The sequence below is a fragment of the Nesoenas mayeri genome (assembly GCF_963082525.1).
Source record: "Nesoenas mayeri genome assembly, chromosome: 23".
NCBI lineage: Eukaryota > Metazoa > Chordata > Aves > Columbiformes > Columbidae > Nesoenas > Nesoenas mayeri.
Window position 1 is genome coordinate 7,144,386 of NC_137574.1, and position 12,629 is coordinate 7,157,014.

At 48.8% G+C, this 12,629-nt stretch overlaps 2 protein-coding genes across 2 annotated transcripts in view; both read left to right on the forward strand.

The window, feature by feature from the left end:
- LOC308048809 (olfactory receptor 14C36-like) overlaps positions 1 to 12,629 on the forward strand; it is a gene marked incomplete at its 5' end in the record, with an annotated part of 80,264 nt that overhangs the window by 14,434 nt on the left and 53,201 nt on the right. The gene's annotated exons all lie outside the window — the stretch shown is intronic.
- On the forward strand, positions 8,440 to 9,372 carry LOC308048857 (olfactory receptor 14A16-like; the record flags this gene model as incomplete). The annotated part of the gene is made up of 1 exon (XM_080358186.1): positions 8,440 to 9,372. The coding sequence occupies one exon, from the start codon at positions 8,440 to 8,442 to the stop codon at positions 9,370 to 9,372; it is 933 nt and encodes a 310-aa protein (XP_080214312.1).

The window sequence follows — 12,629 nt, forward strand, 5'->3', positions numbered from 1 at the left end:
ATTCTGGTTAGTGGTTAGGGGGTAGTGTTAGTGTAAGTCGTTAGGATTAGTGTAAGGGTTTAGGTTTAGGGGTTAGGGGTTGGGATAGCTTTAGTGTTAGGATAATGGGTTAGGGTTTGAATTAGGGTTAGTTTAGGGTTAGAGTCAGTCGTAAGAGTTGCAGGTTAGGATTTGGGTTAGGGCTTGGTTTAGGTTAGTGTTTGTTTTAAGGCTGATATTAGTATGATGGATTAGGGTTAGGCTAGGGTTATGGGTTAGGGTTAGAGGTCGCATTAGGGTAAGCTTTCAGTGGTTTGAATGAGGGTAAGGGTAGAGTTAGGGTTAGTTTTAGTGTAAGTGGTTAAGGTTAGGGGTAGGGATAGGCTTAGGTTTAGGTTTTGGGTTATACTAGGGTTAGTTTTCAAGTTGAGGGGGTTTGGTTTAGGTTAGATTTTGTGCAAGAGGTAGGGTTATGATGGTGTTTGGGTGAATGTTATGGTTAGGTGAATGATAGGTGTAGGGTAAGTTTTAGGTTTAGGGATTAGGATTAGGGTTAGGGTAAGGGATAGATGAGTGTTAGGTTTACGGCTTAGGGAGTTCTGTTATTTGAATCGTCAGTTTTAGGCTTTCGATTTATATTGAAGGATTAGGGATAGGACACTGGGTTAGGGTTAGAGGTAGTGTTAGTGTATCCTGGTTTTTTTAAAAACAAATTTCTCTTTTAGTGAATTTGCCTGTCAGCTAAAGCCTTCATATTAACTGCATTTTTCTGGAGAACCAGACACATGTTTTGGTAAACCTAGCAATGGAATGCAAACTTATTGATAAGCATGGATGGACATCTCGCGAGAGGGGCGACGAGAAACCGGTGACCAAGAAACTGACCAACTGTGTATAACATTCCATTCATGTGAATACTTCATGTAGAAGTGGGAGATCACAAGGATCTCATTCCTTTTTTCCTTATGGCCGACATTAGGAGAGGACCTTACTAGTCGTCCCTGTGAACTGAGGCCTAGTGAGAGACTGAATCCAGCTCCGGTTGGCTGCAGAGTCTAATCCAGGACTTCAGGTGCCGGCTCTGCAGTTGCTGAGACTTTCAAGATTGGTTTTGTATATTTTGTATTATTTTCTCTATTCTTATTACTAGCATTAGTAAAACATTGTTAATTTTTCCAGCTCTCTTCGCTCTGTCCTTCTTTTCCTCCCTATCGCCTGTCCTGAGTGGGAAGGGGGGAGAGGGAGGGGCAAAAAGGGGGAAGTGGGGGGGAGAGGGGGTTAACAATACATCTGCCAGGGTTTTACTGTCACCCCGCAATCTAACCCTCGACATAGTGTTATATTTGGGATAGGGGTTTAGTGCTATAGTTGGAATGATATATTAGGATTTAGTATTAGATTAGACCTAGGATTAGGCTAGGCTTTAGGGTTAGGCTTATAGGTTGAGGTAATGGTTAGGGTTAGATATTGGGGTTGGGTTAGTGGCTGGGTTCATGGGCTAGGGATATGAATGGGGCTAGGATTAGATTAGGGTTATGTTTAGGTTTAAGGTTTGGTTTAGAGGTGAATTTAGGAGTTAGGTGTAGATTTCAAGTTAGAATTAGCATTAGGTTAGGATAGGTTAGGTTAATTACGGCTTACCATTAAGGTTAGGTTAGTGATAGAGTTAGTGTTAGATTAGGGTTAGAGTTTAGTATTGGGGTTAGAGTTTAGGGTTACTGTTAGAGTCAGGGTTAGGGCTCAGTTTTAGATTTATGGTTAGAATTAGTGGTAGGGGTTAGGATTAAGGTTAGGGTAAGGGTTAGAATAGTGTTCGGTTTCAGGGTTAGGGTGTAGTGTTAGGGTCAGTTGTAGTAGTTAGTTTTAGAGGTTAGGTTTATGGGTTAGGGACAGGGATAGGGTTAAGTTTAGATTTAGATTTAGGTTTACGATTAAAGTTAGAGTTAGGGTTCAGGTTTGAGTTTAGGCTTAGACTCAGGCTTTGATTTAGGATTAGAGTGAGGGTATGGGTTAAGCATTATGTTTCGATTTTTAGGGATAGGTGTTAGCAGGTAAGCATACATTTAGAATTATGTTGTGAATAGGGTTAGGGTTTGGGGAGGGGGATAGAGATTAGGTTAGGGTTAGAGTTATGGTTTAGAGGTTAGGATCAGGGTTGAGGTTTAGCAATGAATGTTCATATATGTGGTTATGGTTAAGGGTTAGTTTTATGGGTTAGGAGAAGGGTTAGTGATTAGGGAGACGAGTTAGTATTATAGTTAAGGATAGGGCTAGGGTTAGCAGTTATGACTTAGGGTTAGGGTTTCAGCTAGGGTTAGATGATGGTTAGGGTTAGAGTTGGCATTACCAGTTGGGGAAGGGTTAGAGTTAAGGTCTGGTGTTATGGTTTTGGTTAGGGCTAGAGTTAGCATTAGATGTTTAGGGCTAGACTTGTAGCTAGGGTTAGGAATTACAGTTAAGGTTAGTGTTAGGGTACAAGTTAGAGCTTAGTTTAAGGGTTAAGTTAGGTTTAAGAGGTAGGATTCCATTTAGAGTTAGAGTTAGCACTAGGGTTATCATTTAGATAAGGGTTAGTGTTGGATAAGGTTAGAATTAAGGTTAGTGGTTAGTTTCAGATTTAGATTTACGGTTACGGTTAGGTTTAGGGGCCAGGGAGTTGTGTCAGTGGAAGTGGTTAAGGTTTGGGGTTAGTTTTAGGATTTAGGGTTTGAATTAGGGTTAAGTTTCAGATTAGATTTAGGATTAGGGTTAGATTAGAGTTAGGGGATGGTGTTTACAGTTAGACTTATGGTTAGGGCTTTGGATGAGGTTTACAGTTAGGATTAGATTAGTGTTAGGATATAGTGAGTGTTAGGGCTAAGGATTAGGTTTCAGAGTTAGGGAATAGGATTAGGTTTTAATATTAGGGTTGATGGGTAGGACTAGGGTTAGGGTTAGAGTTAGGATTATGGGTAAGTATTAGAGTTAGATTAGGTTTAGAAGAGGGGTAGAATGTAGGGTTGGAGTTAGCGTTAGGGGTTAGTTTGGTGTTTTGGGTTAGATTTAGGATTACGTTTTAGCTTTAGATTTAGGTTAGAGTTAGGGATGGGGTTAGCACTAGGGTTAGGGTTAGTGTTAGGCAGTAGTGTTAGTGGAATGGTCAGAGTGAGGATTTAGATTTATATTGGAGATGGAGGTTGGGGTTGGCATTAAGGGTTGCAATTCTGGTTAGTGGTTAGGGGGTAGTGTTAGTGTAAGTCGTTAGGATTAGTGTAAGGGTTTAGGTTTAGGGGTTAGGGGTTGGGATAGCTTTAGTGTTAGGATAATGGGTTAGGGTTTGAATTAGGGTTAGTTTAGGGTTAGAGTCAGTCGTAAGAGTTGCAGGTCAGGATTTAGGTTAGGGCTTGGTTTAGGTTAGTGTTTGGTTTAAGGCTGGTGTTAGTATGATGGGTTAGGGTTAGTTTTAGGGTTAGGCTAGGGTTATGGGTTAGGGTTAGAGGTCAGGGTGACATTTCAGATAAGAGTTAGGGTAAGGCTAGGGTTGGTGTTAGTTTTAGGGTTAGGGAGGGATTGGTTTAGGTTAGATTTTGTGCAAGAAGTAGGGTTAGGGTGATTGGGTTAATGTTATGGTTAGTTTTAGGTGAATGATAGGTGTAGGGTAAGTTTTAAGTGCAGGGGTTAGGATTAGGGTTAGGGTAAGGGATAGATAAGTGTTAGGGTTAGGTCTTAGGGAGTGGTGTCAGTGGAAGTGGTTAGGCTTGGGGTCTGGCTCAGGGTCCCAGGGGGATTTGTCAGGTACCAAGGCCTGGATGAAGAGCTCCCTTCTTGGTCACACACGTCCAAAAGACAGGGACACGTCTGTGACTGATCTGCCTGGCACTGTCCCACCAGCAGTGGCAGATGCACCCTGGAGAGGAGTGGAGCTGCCAGGCACTGTCAGAGGATCTCCCTGAGGTGCCACTCGCTGCCCATCCAGACTCACACACTGTCCTTGGCTGGGACAGATACACCAGCTACAAGCTCCGGGCACAGGACACAACAGTCCAACCGCAAAGACCATCTCTCCTGTCCTGAAAGACTCTTATGACCCCTGGAGTCCAAAGCCATGGACCACATGAACTCATTGGACATTTTAGAGGCATGGCCTATAGACTGAGGAATGAGATCTGTGTGTATATCCAGAGATAGGAAAAGTGCTGTTGATTAACTGGAATGTATTGGAGAGTGTGGGACCCGGGCACAACACAGATGGTACAGAAGAAGCGGGGGGGGCACTGTCCTGGTTTCAGCTGGGAGAGAGTTAATTTTCTTCCTAGTAGCTGGTAGATTGCGGTGCGTTGGATTTAATCTGAGAAGAATGTTGATAGCACAGGGATGTTTTGGTTGTTGCTAAGCCATGTTTATCGCAAACCAAGGACTTTTCATCAAGGAGGCTGGAGATGCACAAGAAGCTGGGAGGGGCACAGGCAGGACAGCTGGCCCAAGTGGCCAAAGGGATATTCCACACCATATGATGTCACGCTTGGTGTGTAAACTAGAGAAAAGTTATCTGGGGGACCACTGTTTCGGATCTGGCTGGGTGTCACTCAATGGGTTGTGACCAATTGCATTGTGCGTGACATGGTTTATATCTCCTGTTATTATTATTACCATTTTTGCAATTACTACTATTACTACTGTCATCATTGTTATTATAATTACTATTACTATAATTATTTTATTTATTATCATTATTATAATATATTTATTGTAGCTGTTGCAGCTGTTGTAGCTATTGTAGCTATTGTTGCTATTGTAGCTATTGTTGCTATTGCTGCTTTTGTTATTGTTTTGCCTTTCTGTCTCATTAAACTGCCTTCATTTTAACCCAAGATGTTTATTTCTTTCCTGATTCCCTCTCCCATCCCACTGGGCTGGAGGGAGGAAGAGAAGGGCTGTGTGTGATGTTCAGCTGCCCGCAGGGTTAAACAAAACAGTCCTGGTCAAAGGAGTGATCATGCAAGGTGTCCCAGAGGAAGAGGTGAACCTGAGGAGGGCACAGGGTAACAAGGGCCCTTCAATGCCAGGACAGGCTGTGAGGAGCCAGGATGCCAAAAGATGTCAGACTGGAGAATGTTTCAGGACACCATCTGGGTTCAGCCCTCCCCTGCCCTTTGTGCCATGAGAGACACCCCATGGTCCTGCCCAGCCTTGTCCTGGGCTCCTGAGCCAGCTGGGAAGATGGAAAGGGCTCAGCAGCAGTGATCCTCCTCCAGCTGGGTCTGTTTCCCAGCCCAATCAGCGTGGCCAGAGCAGAGTCACCCATGGCCCCAGGGCACCACAGCCCCTCGCTCTGCAGAGCAGCATGGCCAGCTCAGGGCCCTGTGGGGAGCACAGGGAGGGAACCAGGACCAGCCGGCCAGGCCAGGCTGGACACCCTCACCTGGGGAAAGGGATGTCCCTGGAGAAGAGCAAGGCAGCATTTCTGTGCCTGCAGGGAGGAATCCAGGAGCAAGAGAAACCTCTTTCTGCAGACACTCATTGGGGTCAGGCTGCTCTGTTGCTGGAGCAGGACTCTTGTTCTGGTCTGAGGAGAGGGGCTGGCACTGATGGACACAGGTCATCTGTGGTGGGGATCTGCTGGAGTTGAATCTGCTTTTCCTGTCTGTCCACACTTCCTCAGGAGACACTCTGCATCGGTATCCATGGGGGAATTCTTCTATCACAGTTTCAAAGTGCTCACTGCCGAAACAGTGTCATCCTGACCAAGTTCTCTGTCATCCTCACTCACACAAGATAAATCAACCTGTTGCCTATGTCATTGAGCAGCTCCATATATCTGAGCTGATTCTTCACACGGAGGGATCCCTCTGTCCTCATCCTCCCTGAGACTCTCTCCAGCAGACCCTGTATCCTTCACCTGAAACACCACAGCTCAGCAAGCTGTCCCACCTCACCTCATATAATCCAAAATGTCACAGTGCTTTGACAAGACATGGGGCTCTTCCTGGCAGTGGATGTTCGGAAGCTTGTTCAGTGCTACACCACCTGGGTTTCCACCATCTAGAGGGACACAGATTGCACAGTGTTTCTGCCCAGCATAAGGAGGGAACATCAATGATGACTTGAGCCTGTTTCACAGCAGGTGCCCCAGGGACACCTGGAGGAGCCCAGAGGAGACAGAGAAAGGGACATCATGGGCTGCTCCTGTGCTGTGAGCTGGGCTGGGCTCCTGGGACACAGGGAACTCATGGCAGCGGCAGCGCTGCAGAGAGACAGCTCTGCCCAGGAGCAGCTCCTCTGCACACGCAGCAGGGCTGAGGGCTCTGCCTGCAGCACCGAGGGCACAGGAGACAGGCACAGAGAGGTTAAAGACAACATGGGGTGGAGGATGCTGAGACATCACTGGGAGAGAAATCTTCACAGCCCTGAAAAGAGTAAGTCTCTGGCTACGGCCCAATTCAACTACAGTATTGGAGAGATGCTAAAGCTGGAACATTCCACAAGCTGTGGCATCTCTCAGGGGGGACGTTGCAGTTCCTCCAGTGCAGAGAAAACATGTTATATAGAGATGAGTTTCTCTGCTGCACCTTCAGAGGGACATTTCTAATGGGCTTTTTCAAGGAGAAGGTAAAGGAAGGGATTACAGTAAAGCTAAGGAGCTCTCCCAAGTCCTTATTTTCAATTTGTTTCTCTTGGGGAATTTGAGAGGAGAAATGGAAAAGGAGCTCTCATACTTGAACAAGTCATGGACACCACTCAGCTGTAACTTCAAGTAGTCAGTAGGTCTGATAGGAGCCTCCTGATGAGCCTTCATCCACTCCTCTGCCCATGGACAGATGCAGCATCGCCTTTGCTGGACCCAGCAGGATCACCCACCTGTCTTTGTTTTCAACCTGCAGACAGGAAGATGCTCCCAGGCGGTGCCCTGCAAACAGGCAGGTGTCTGTAGGGCCAGGGTGAGCGCACAGAGTTTGGGATGGGGTCTGTGAGCACTGACAGGGAAAAGATATGGGACAGGGAATCACCTCCCAGGAGGAAAATCTCCTGGCAGCAGGGACATGATCTGGGAAGGAGGAGACAAACCAGAGCTCTTGTGGGAGGGAGGATGTAGAAATCTCTGACAGACCCCCTGCAGTGCAGATCCCTTCTCTGAGCAGCCCCCTCGCCTGCTCTCCCACCCAGCAAAGCCTCTGCCCTCAGGGCCGGGGGCTCCAAGGCATGAAGCAGCTCCTGTGCAGCCAGAGCTCCAGTTCCTCTGCAGAGCACAGGGGCTGAGAGCAGCTGCCCAGCACTGTTGGTGTCTGGGAGGTGGCTGCACAGCTGGGGAAGGGTGACGCTGTCTGAGTGCCCGGCTGCCCCTGCCCTGGCCTCTCTCACACCCACCCTCACCGCATTTTCCTTCTTGCTCCCCTGCTCTGGGTCACTGCTGTTGGGATCTTGTTCTTGCTGTCAGGCTCTCTGGGGATGGCAGTTTCAACTGCAGAGTCACACACTGATCTTGTGGGTCCTTTCCTGCAGGTGTGTCCATGGGCACACGTGTCCCAGCTTTGCTCTGACCTGTGGAGTGTGGGCAATGAAGTCTGTGGGGCTGAATCTCCCTGAATCAAATGCCATCATTCAGACACTTGGCTATCTGCATGAGGTTTCCATCCCAGCTGTGAGCTCCCCTCTGGGATGCAAACCCATCCTATAACATCTGTGTTATCTGAAAGTCTCAAGGAGAAGCACAGAAATGGTGCGACAGTCAAAATGTTGTTTGGTTTGTGAAATGAGCTACTTCTGCCCTGGGCTAAATGTGGGCTGCTGAGACCTTAGAAAACAGTGAGATGTGTAGTGGTCTGAGGTGGATCCCTCTGCTCTCAGCAGCGTCTGGTGGCTTTTCAGGGAAACATGGGAGTGTGATCATCCTCCATCTCAGAAAGGTGCCAGCCCAGGGCAGCTGGAGCAAGACAGAGGGACAGACCAGCTCCCCTCACTCTGCACTAAGCCACAGGCAGCCTCTTGCCTTGCAGGACTCGCTCTGTTCTCCCTGAGTGCAGCAGAAATGCTGATGGTTTCTGACATCCAAGAACATTCCCCAGGGTGAGAGGGGAGAAGGAGCTGTAAAAAACCCCAAACCTCTCAAAACGCCTTCTGCCACCTCATTTCCTTATCCCTGGGAGTGCAGATGCTGACAGGTATTTCTGCACCAGGAGCAGCTTCATGTGACAAAGCTGAACCCCAGGATTGTCCCCTGCCCCCGTTCCTATGACCCCACTGCTGCAGAGCAGGGCTGACTCCTCAGCAGCCAGCGCGCACAGGTCCTGCTCCTCACGGCACCTCCAGCCAGCACCACCCAGGGCTCAGACACGGAGCTGAGGGAAGGTCTGGAAAAGGACAAGGGGGTGTGGAGCAGGGGGGGTGTGTGCGAGAAATGGCTTAGACTTTGCTCAGAGAAATCTCCCAAAAATTCTTACTGTCTTTTTCTTCTGTGATAGCCCCCATAGCCAAAATCAGCAAATGTCCAACAGCAGCTCCATCACCCAGTTCCTCCTCCTGGCGTTCACAGACACACGGGAGCTGCAGCACTTGCACTTCTGGCTCTTCCTGGGCATCTACCTGGCTGCCCTCCTGGGCAACGGCCTCATCATCATCACCATAGCCTGGGACCAGCACCTGCACACTCCCATGTACTTCTTCCTCCTCAACCTCTCCGTCATTGACCTGGGCTACATCTCAACCACTGTCCCCAAGTCCATGGCCAATTCCATCTGGAACACCAGGGCCATCTCCTACATAGGATGTGCTGCCCAAGTGTTTCTGTTTGTCTTTTTAGCTTCAGCAGAGTATTCTATCCTCACCATCATGGCCTATGACCGCTATGCTGCCATCTGCAAACCCCTGCACTACGGGACCCTCCTGGGCAGCAGAGCTTGTGTGCACATGGCAGCAGCTGCCTGGGCCACTGGGTTCCTGTATTCTCTGCTGCACACAGCAAATACGTTTTCACTACCACTCTGCAAGGGCAATGCTGTGGACCAGTTCTTCTGTGAAATCCCCCAGATCCTCAAGCTCTCCTGCTCAGACACCTACCTCAGGGAAGTCTGGGTTCTTGTGATTTCTTTCTCAGTGGTATTCGGCTGTTTCGTGTTCATTGTGGTGTCCTATGTGCAGATCTTCAGGGCTGTGCTGAGGATCCCCTCTGAGCAGGGACGGCACAAAGCCTTTTCCATGTGTCTCCCTCACCTGGCCGTGGTCTCCTTGTTTGTCAGCACTATCATATTTTCCTACCTGAAGCCCCCCTCCATCTCCTCCCCATCCCTGGATCTGGTGATGTCTGTTCTGTACTCAGTGGTGCCTCCAGCAGTGAACCCCCTCATCTACAGTATGAGGAACAAGGAGATCAAGGATTCAGTGTGGCAACTAATGAATGGCTGTTTTATGAAGCAATAAACTGCCCATAATCTTCTGCATAGCATAGATAATGTAAATAAATTTCTCACTGAGTGTTTGTGCCCATGTCCACTGGACACCCTAGAGAACCTGCTGCAGGTCAGTCGTCATGGACCGGCCTCTCACAACCACCATTTCCAGCACTGGCTTCTCACTTCAGCTTGAAGAGGTTCTTTGTCCCTCCCTGGCAGCACAACTAATGAGTAGGTCAGATGTCCATGTTTGCATTGTATAGACAAGATGTAAACAAATGCACAAAGTGCTTCTGAGGTGATGAACCCGAGTGAGCAGAAACACCATCAGCTATTCCTTGGGGTTCCATGAAGGTCAGTGGGACAGACAGTGTCTTGATGCGATTTCATGTTAAGAGTAACATCCTTTGGGGAACCACCTGAATGTAGCACTGGGATGTGCTTCCTGGAACAGAAGATCCCACCTCCATTCTTTATGCCATGAGGCATCTCATGTAAGTGCAGAGAAGGGTGACAAATGGCAGGGCTGAGGTGCCTCCCAGCCCCCTGGAGTGGCAGCAGGAGGTCAGAGAGACACAGTGACTCCTGCATCTGTGTGTACAAGGGAAACATTCTGTCTCTCAACATCCATGGGTGCATAAGGAGTCCATGGTGAGGTTACTTCTCTCTGGTCAGGCTAAAGACCACAAGAAGCCTGACAGGTTGGGGTCCCTGCCTGCAGAGCAGTTTCTGAGATAGTCGAGCTTTCCATGGTAGTGGGAAGACGCCGGAGAGGGGGGAAAAAAATAATAACTGAAAAGGACAACTTGGGAGGTGCATTCTGGATATCAGGAGGAAGAAACGTCAGTGGAAGGGCAGTGCTGCGGTGCAGGAGGTCACCCAGAGGCAGTCGGGATCAGCCCATGGCTTTGTGTTTCAACAAACAGCCAGTGAGGGTGCAGTGAATGAGGCACGGACTCTCGGGAAGGTGCAATGAGAGACATTTATTACAAACTCAGGCTTGCATTTATACTTGCACATATGCACATATAACTTCCTGTGCTCCATATGAGCACGTGTAAAATTAATCCTCGCAGAATCGCGGGTTTATTTTCCTTCCGTGCACATATGCACGTGTAACTTTCCGTGCACATTTGCACGTGTACTTTAAATTATTTTCTCGCACAATCGCGAGTGTATTTTCCTCCCGTGCTTCCACGTAAGCACGTGTAATATTCCGTGCACATTTGCACGTGTAAGTAAATTAACCCTCACAGGATTGTGAGTGTATTATAAATTTACCCTCCGGAATTGCGAGTGTACACTTCCCGTACTTACTACGAGTACGTGTATCTCTTTAAAAATAATCCCGCACCATGTTCAGGCAAGTGTGTACTTCTCCGGGACTCAGGGCCGGCTCCGGCACTGTTTTAAGTAAAGCCACGTGCATGCATTCTGTGGACCGCCTGTTGTATTAGTTGCTGCCCCTTAATAATTTTCCTCAACTGATATCCGAACCTTTAATTAAGTCACTTTTGGAGTGCTAAAACCCTGTTTCTCACCGGTTTAATAAAAGTTGGTTTTGGACTCTGTTGTCCCTTAAATTAACCTATGGGGTGCCTCCGTGACATGCTCTCAAGAACATGTGTAAGGAATAGACTCTCAAAAGGCTTTGCTTTCTGTGTTTTCTGTGGGCTCAGTGGGATGAGATCAGGGTCCCAGTTTGGCTTTCAAGGGACTTAGAGCTGGTGGCTCAGGTTTGGGTTGTTGGTATCCAGCACCTAGGCAGGTGGTGGATAAGGCAGAGCAGCTCTGAGCACCCTCCATGGCCACCTCAGAGCTCGTGTGGGAAGTGGTCACAGTGACAGTGACCAACATCAGCTGGGTCTGTCTCTCAACCTGGCCAGTATGTCCCTGCAGAGCCACCACAGCCTGGGCATCACAGCTCACTCACTGCACAGAGCAAAAGCCCCAGCTCGGGGGCTGTGGGGAGTGTGGGAACAGGGTGCAGGAACATCTGGCCAGGCCAGTGCAGATGTGCTCTCCTTGGGGAAAGGCTCTGTGGGGAGATGGGATGTCCAGGGAGAAGAGCAGGGCACCGTGTGTGTGCAGACATGGAAAGAGAAACCCTTTTCTGCCATGGGTGCCAGTTTGGCGCAGGCTGCCCTGTCCATGGGGCAGCAGGAGCTGCCTGAAGAGCCCCAGGGCCAGGACTCGGTGCTGTCCTGGAGAGCGGGGCTGGCACAGGGTGCTGAAGGCTGCCGGGCATCCGGACATCCTGAGCGTGGCGGCCAGAGAGACACTGTCACTGACCTGTTTCTTCCATCTCACTCTACAGGGCCTGCCCAGACTGGGCTTTCCTGCTGGGCTAGAGTGAGAGCAGGATGTGGGGAGAGCTGGCGAGGAGCTGGGCTGGAAAGTGCCCCAGAGAGGAAACCACCCGTGAAAAGATGAAGTGTGTGAGTGTGCATGGTGGGGGCACACAGCAATGTTCTCACACAGCCAGGCCTCCTGGGAGAGACATGAAAGACCAGCAGAGCAGGGTCTGGTCTGTGCCCAAGCTCCTGGACATCATGGGGCACCTACCCCAGGACAATTGTCACAAACAAGGACCATCTGGTCCTCTCACCTCACCAGTGCCACTGTTTTCTACAGCACCCTCATGCTTGACTGCATGATGCCAGAAGGAAGGAAATGAAGTTGTCATTTCTACTGGCCCTAAAAGAGGCTCTTCACATGCGAATTTGTTGCTGCAGTTTTATATAAAGATAAGGACATGCAGTTGGCCTAATCACTGGCAACAGGTGGGAGCTTCCTGCAGACTTCTCTGTTGTAACCCAGTCTATCCTGCAACCTGCAGAACTGTGTGCTCAGCACAACACAGACTGAAGGCCAAGCTGTACATGGGCACAGCCCTGGGTCTACTCTAGTTTACTGTTATGTGGACCTCTAGCTCTCCATGTACAATGGTGTTCTGGTCAGGATCACTGAACCTCCTGAGGAAGGTTATGAAGTGGATGAGTTGTCCCTTAGACAGCTGGAGGAAGCCTCACAATTTTAGGCCCTGGTAGTCACTGAGGACTTTGAATACCATGGACCTCTGCTAGAAGTCTTTGGTTTAAGGGAAAGTAGAAAATATTCCCTGATCCAACATGGTGGGAATGGTCTCCTGGCTATGTTTTTCACAAGAAGACAAAGCAGGACTGCTGGGCAATGTGGGGGTATAGAAAACCCTGTGGGAAGTGAGCGAGAGAAATTGTAGCAGTGCTGAGTAGAGAAGAAGGATGACCTCCCTCAACCATCTGG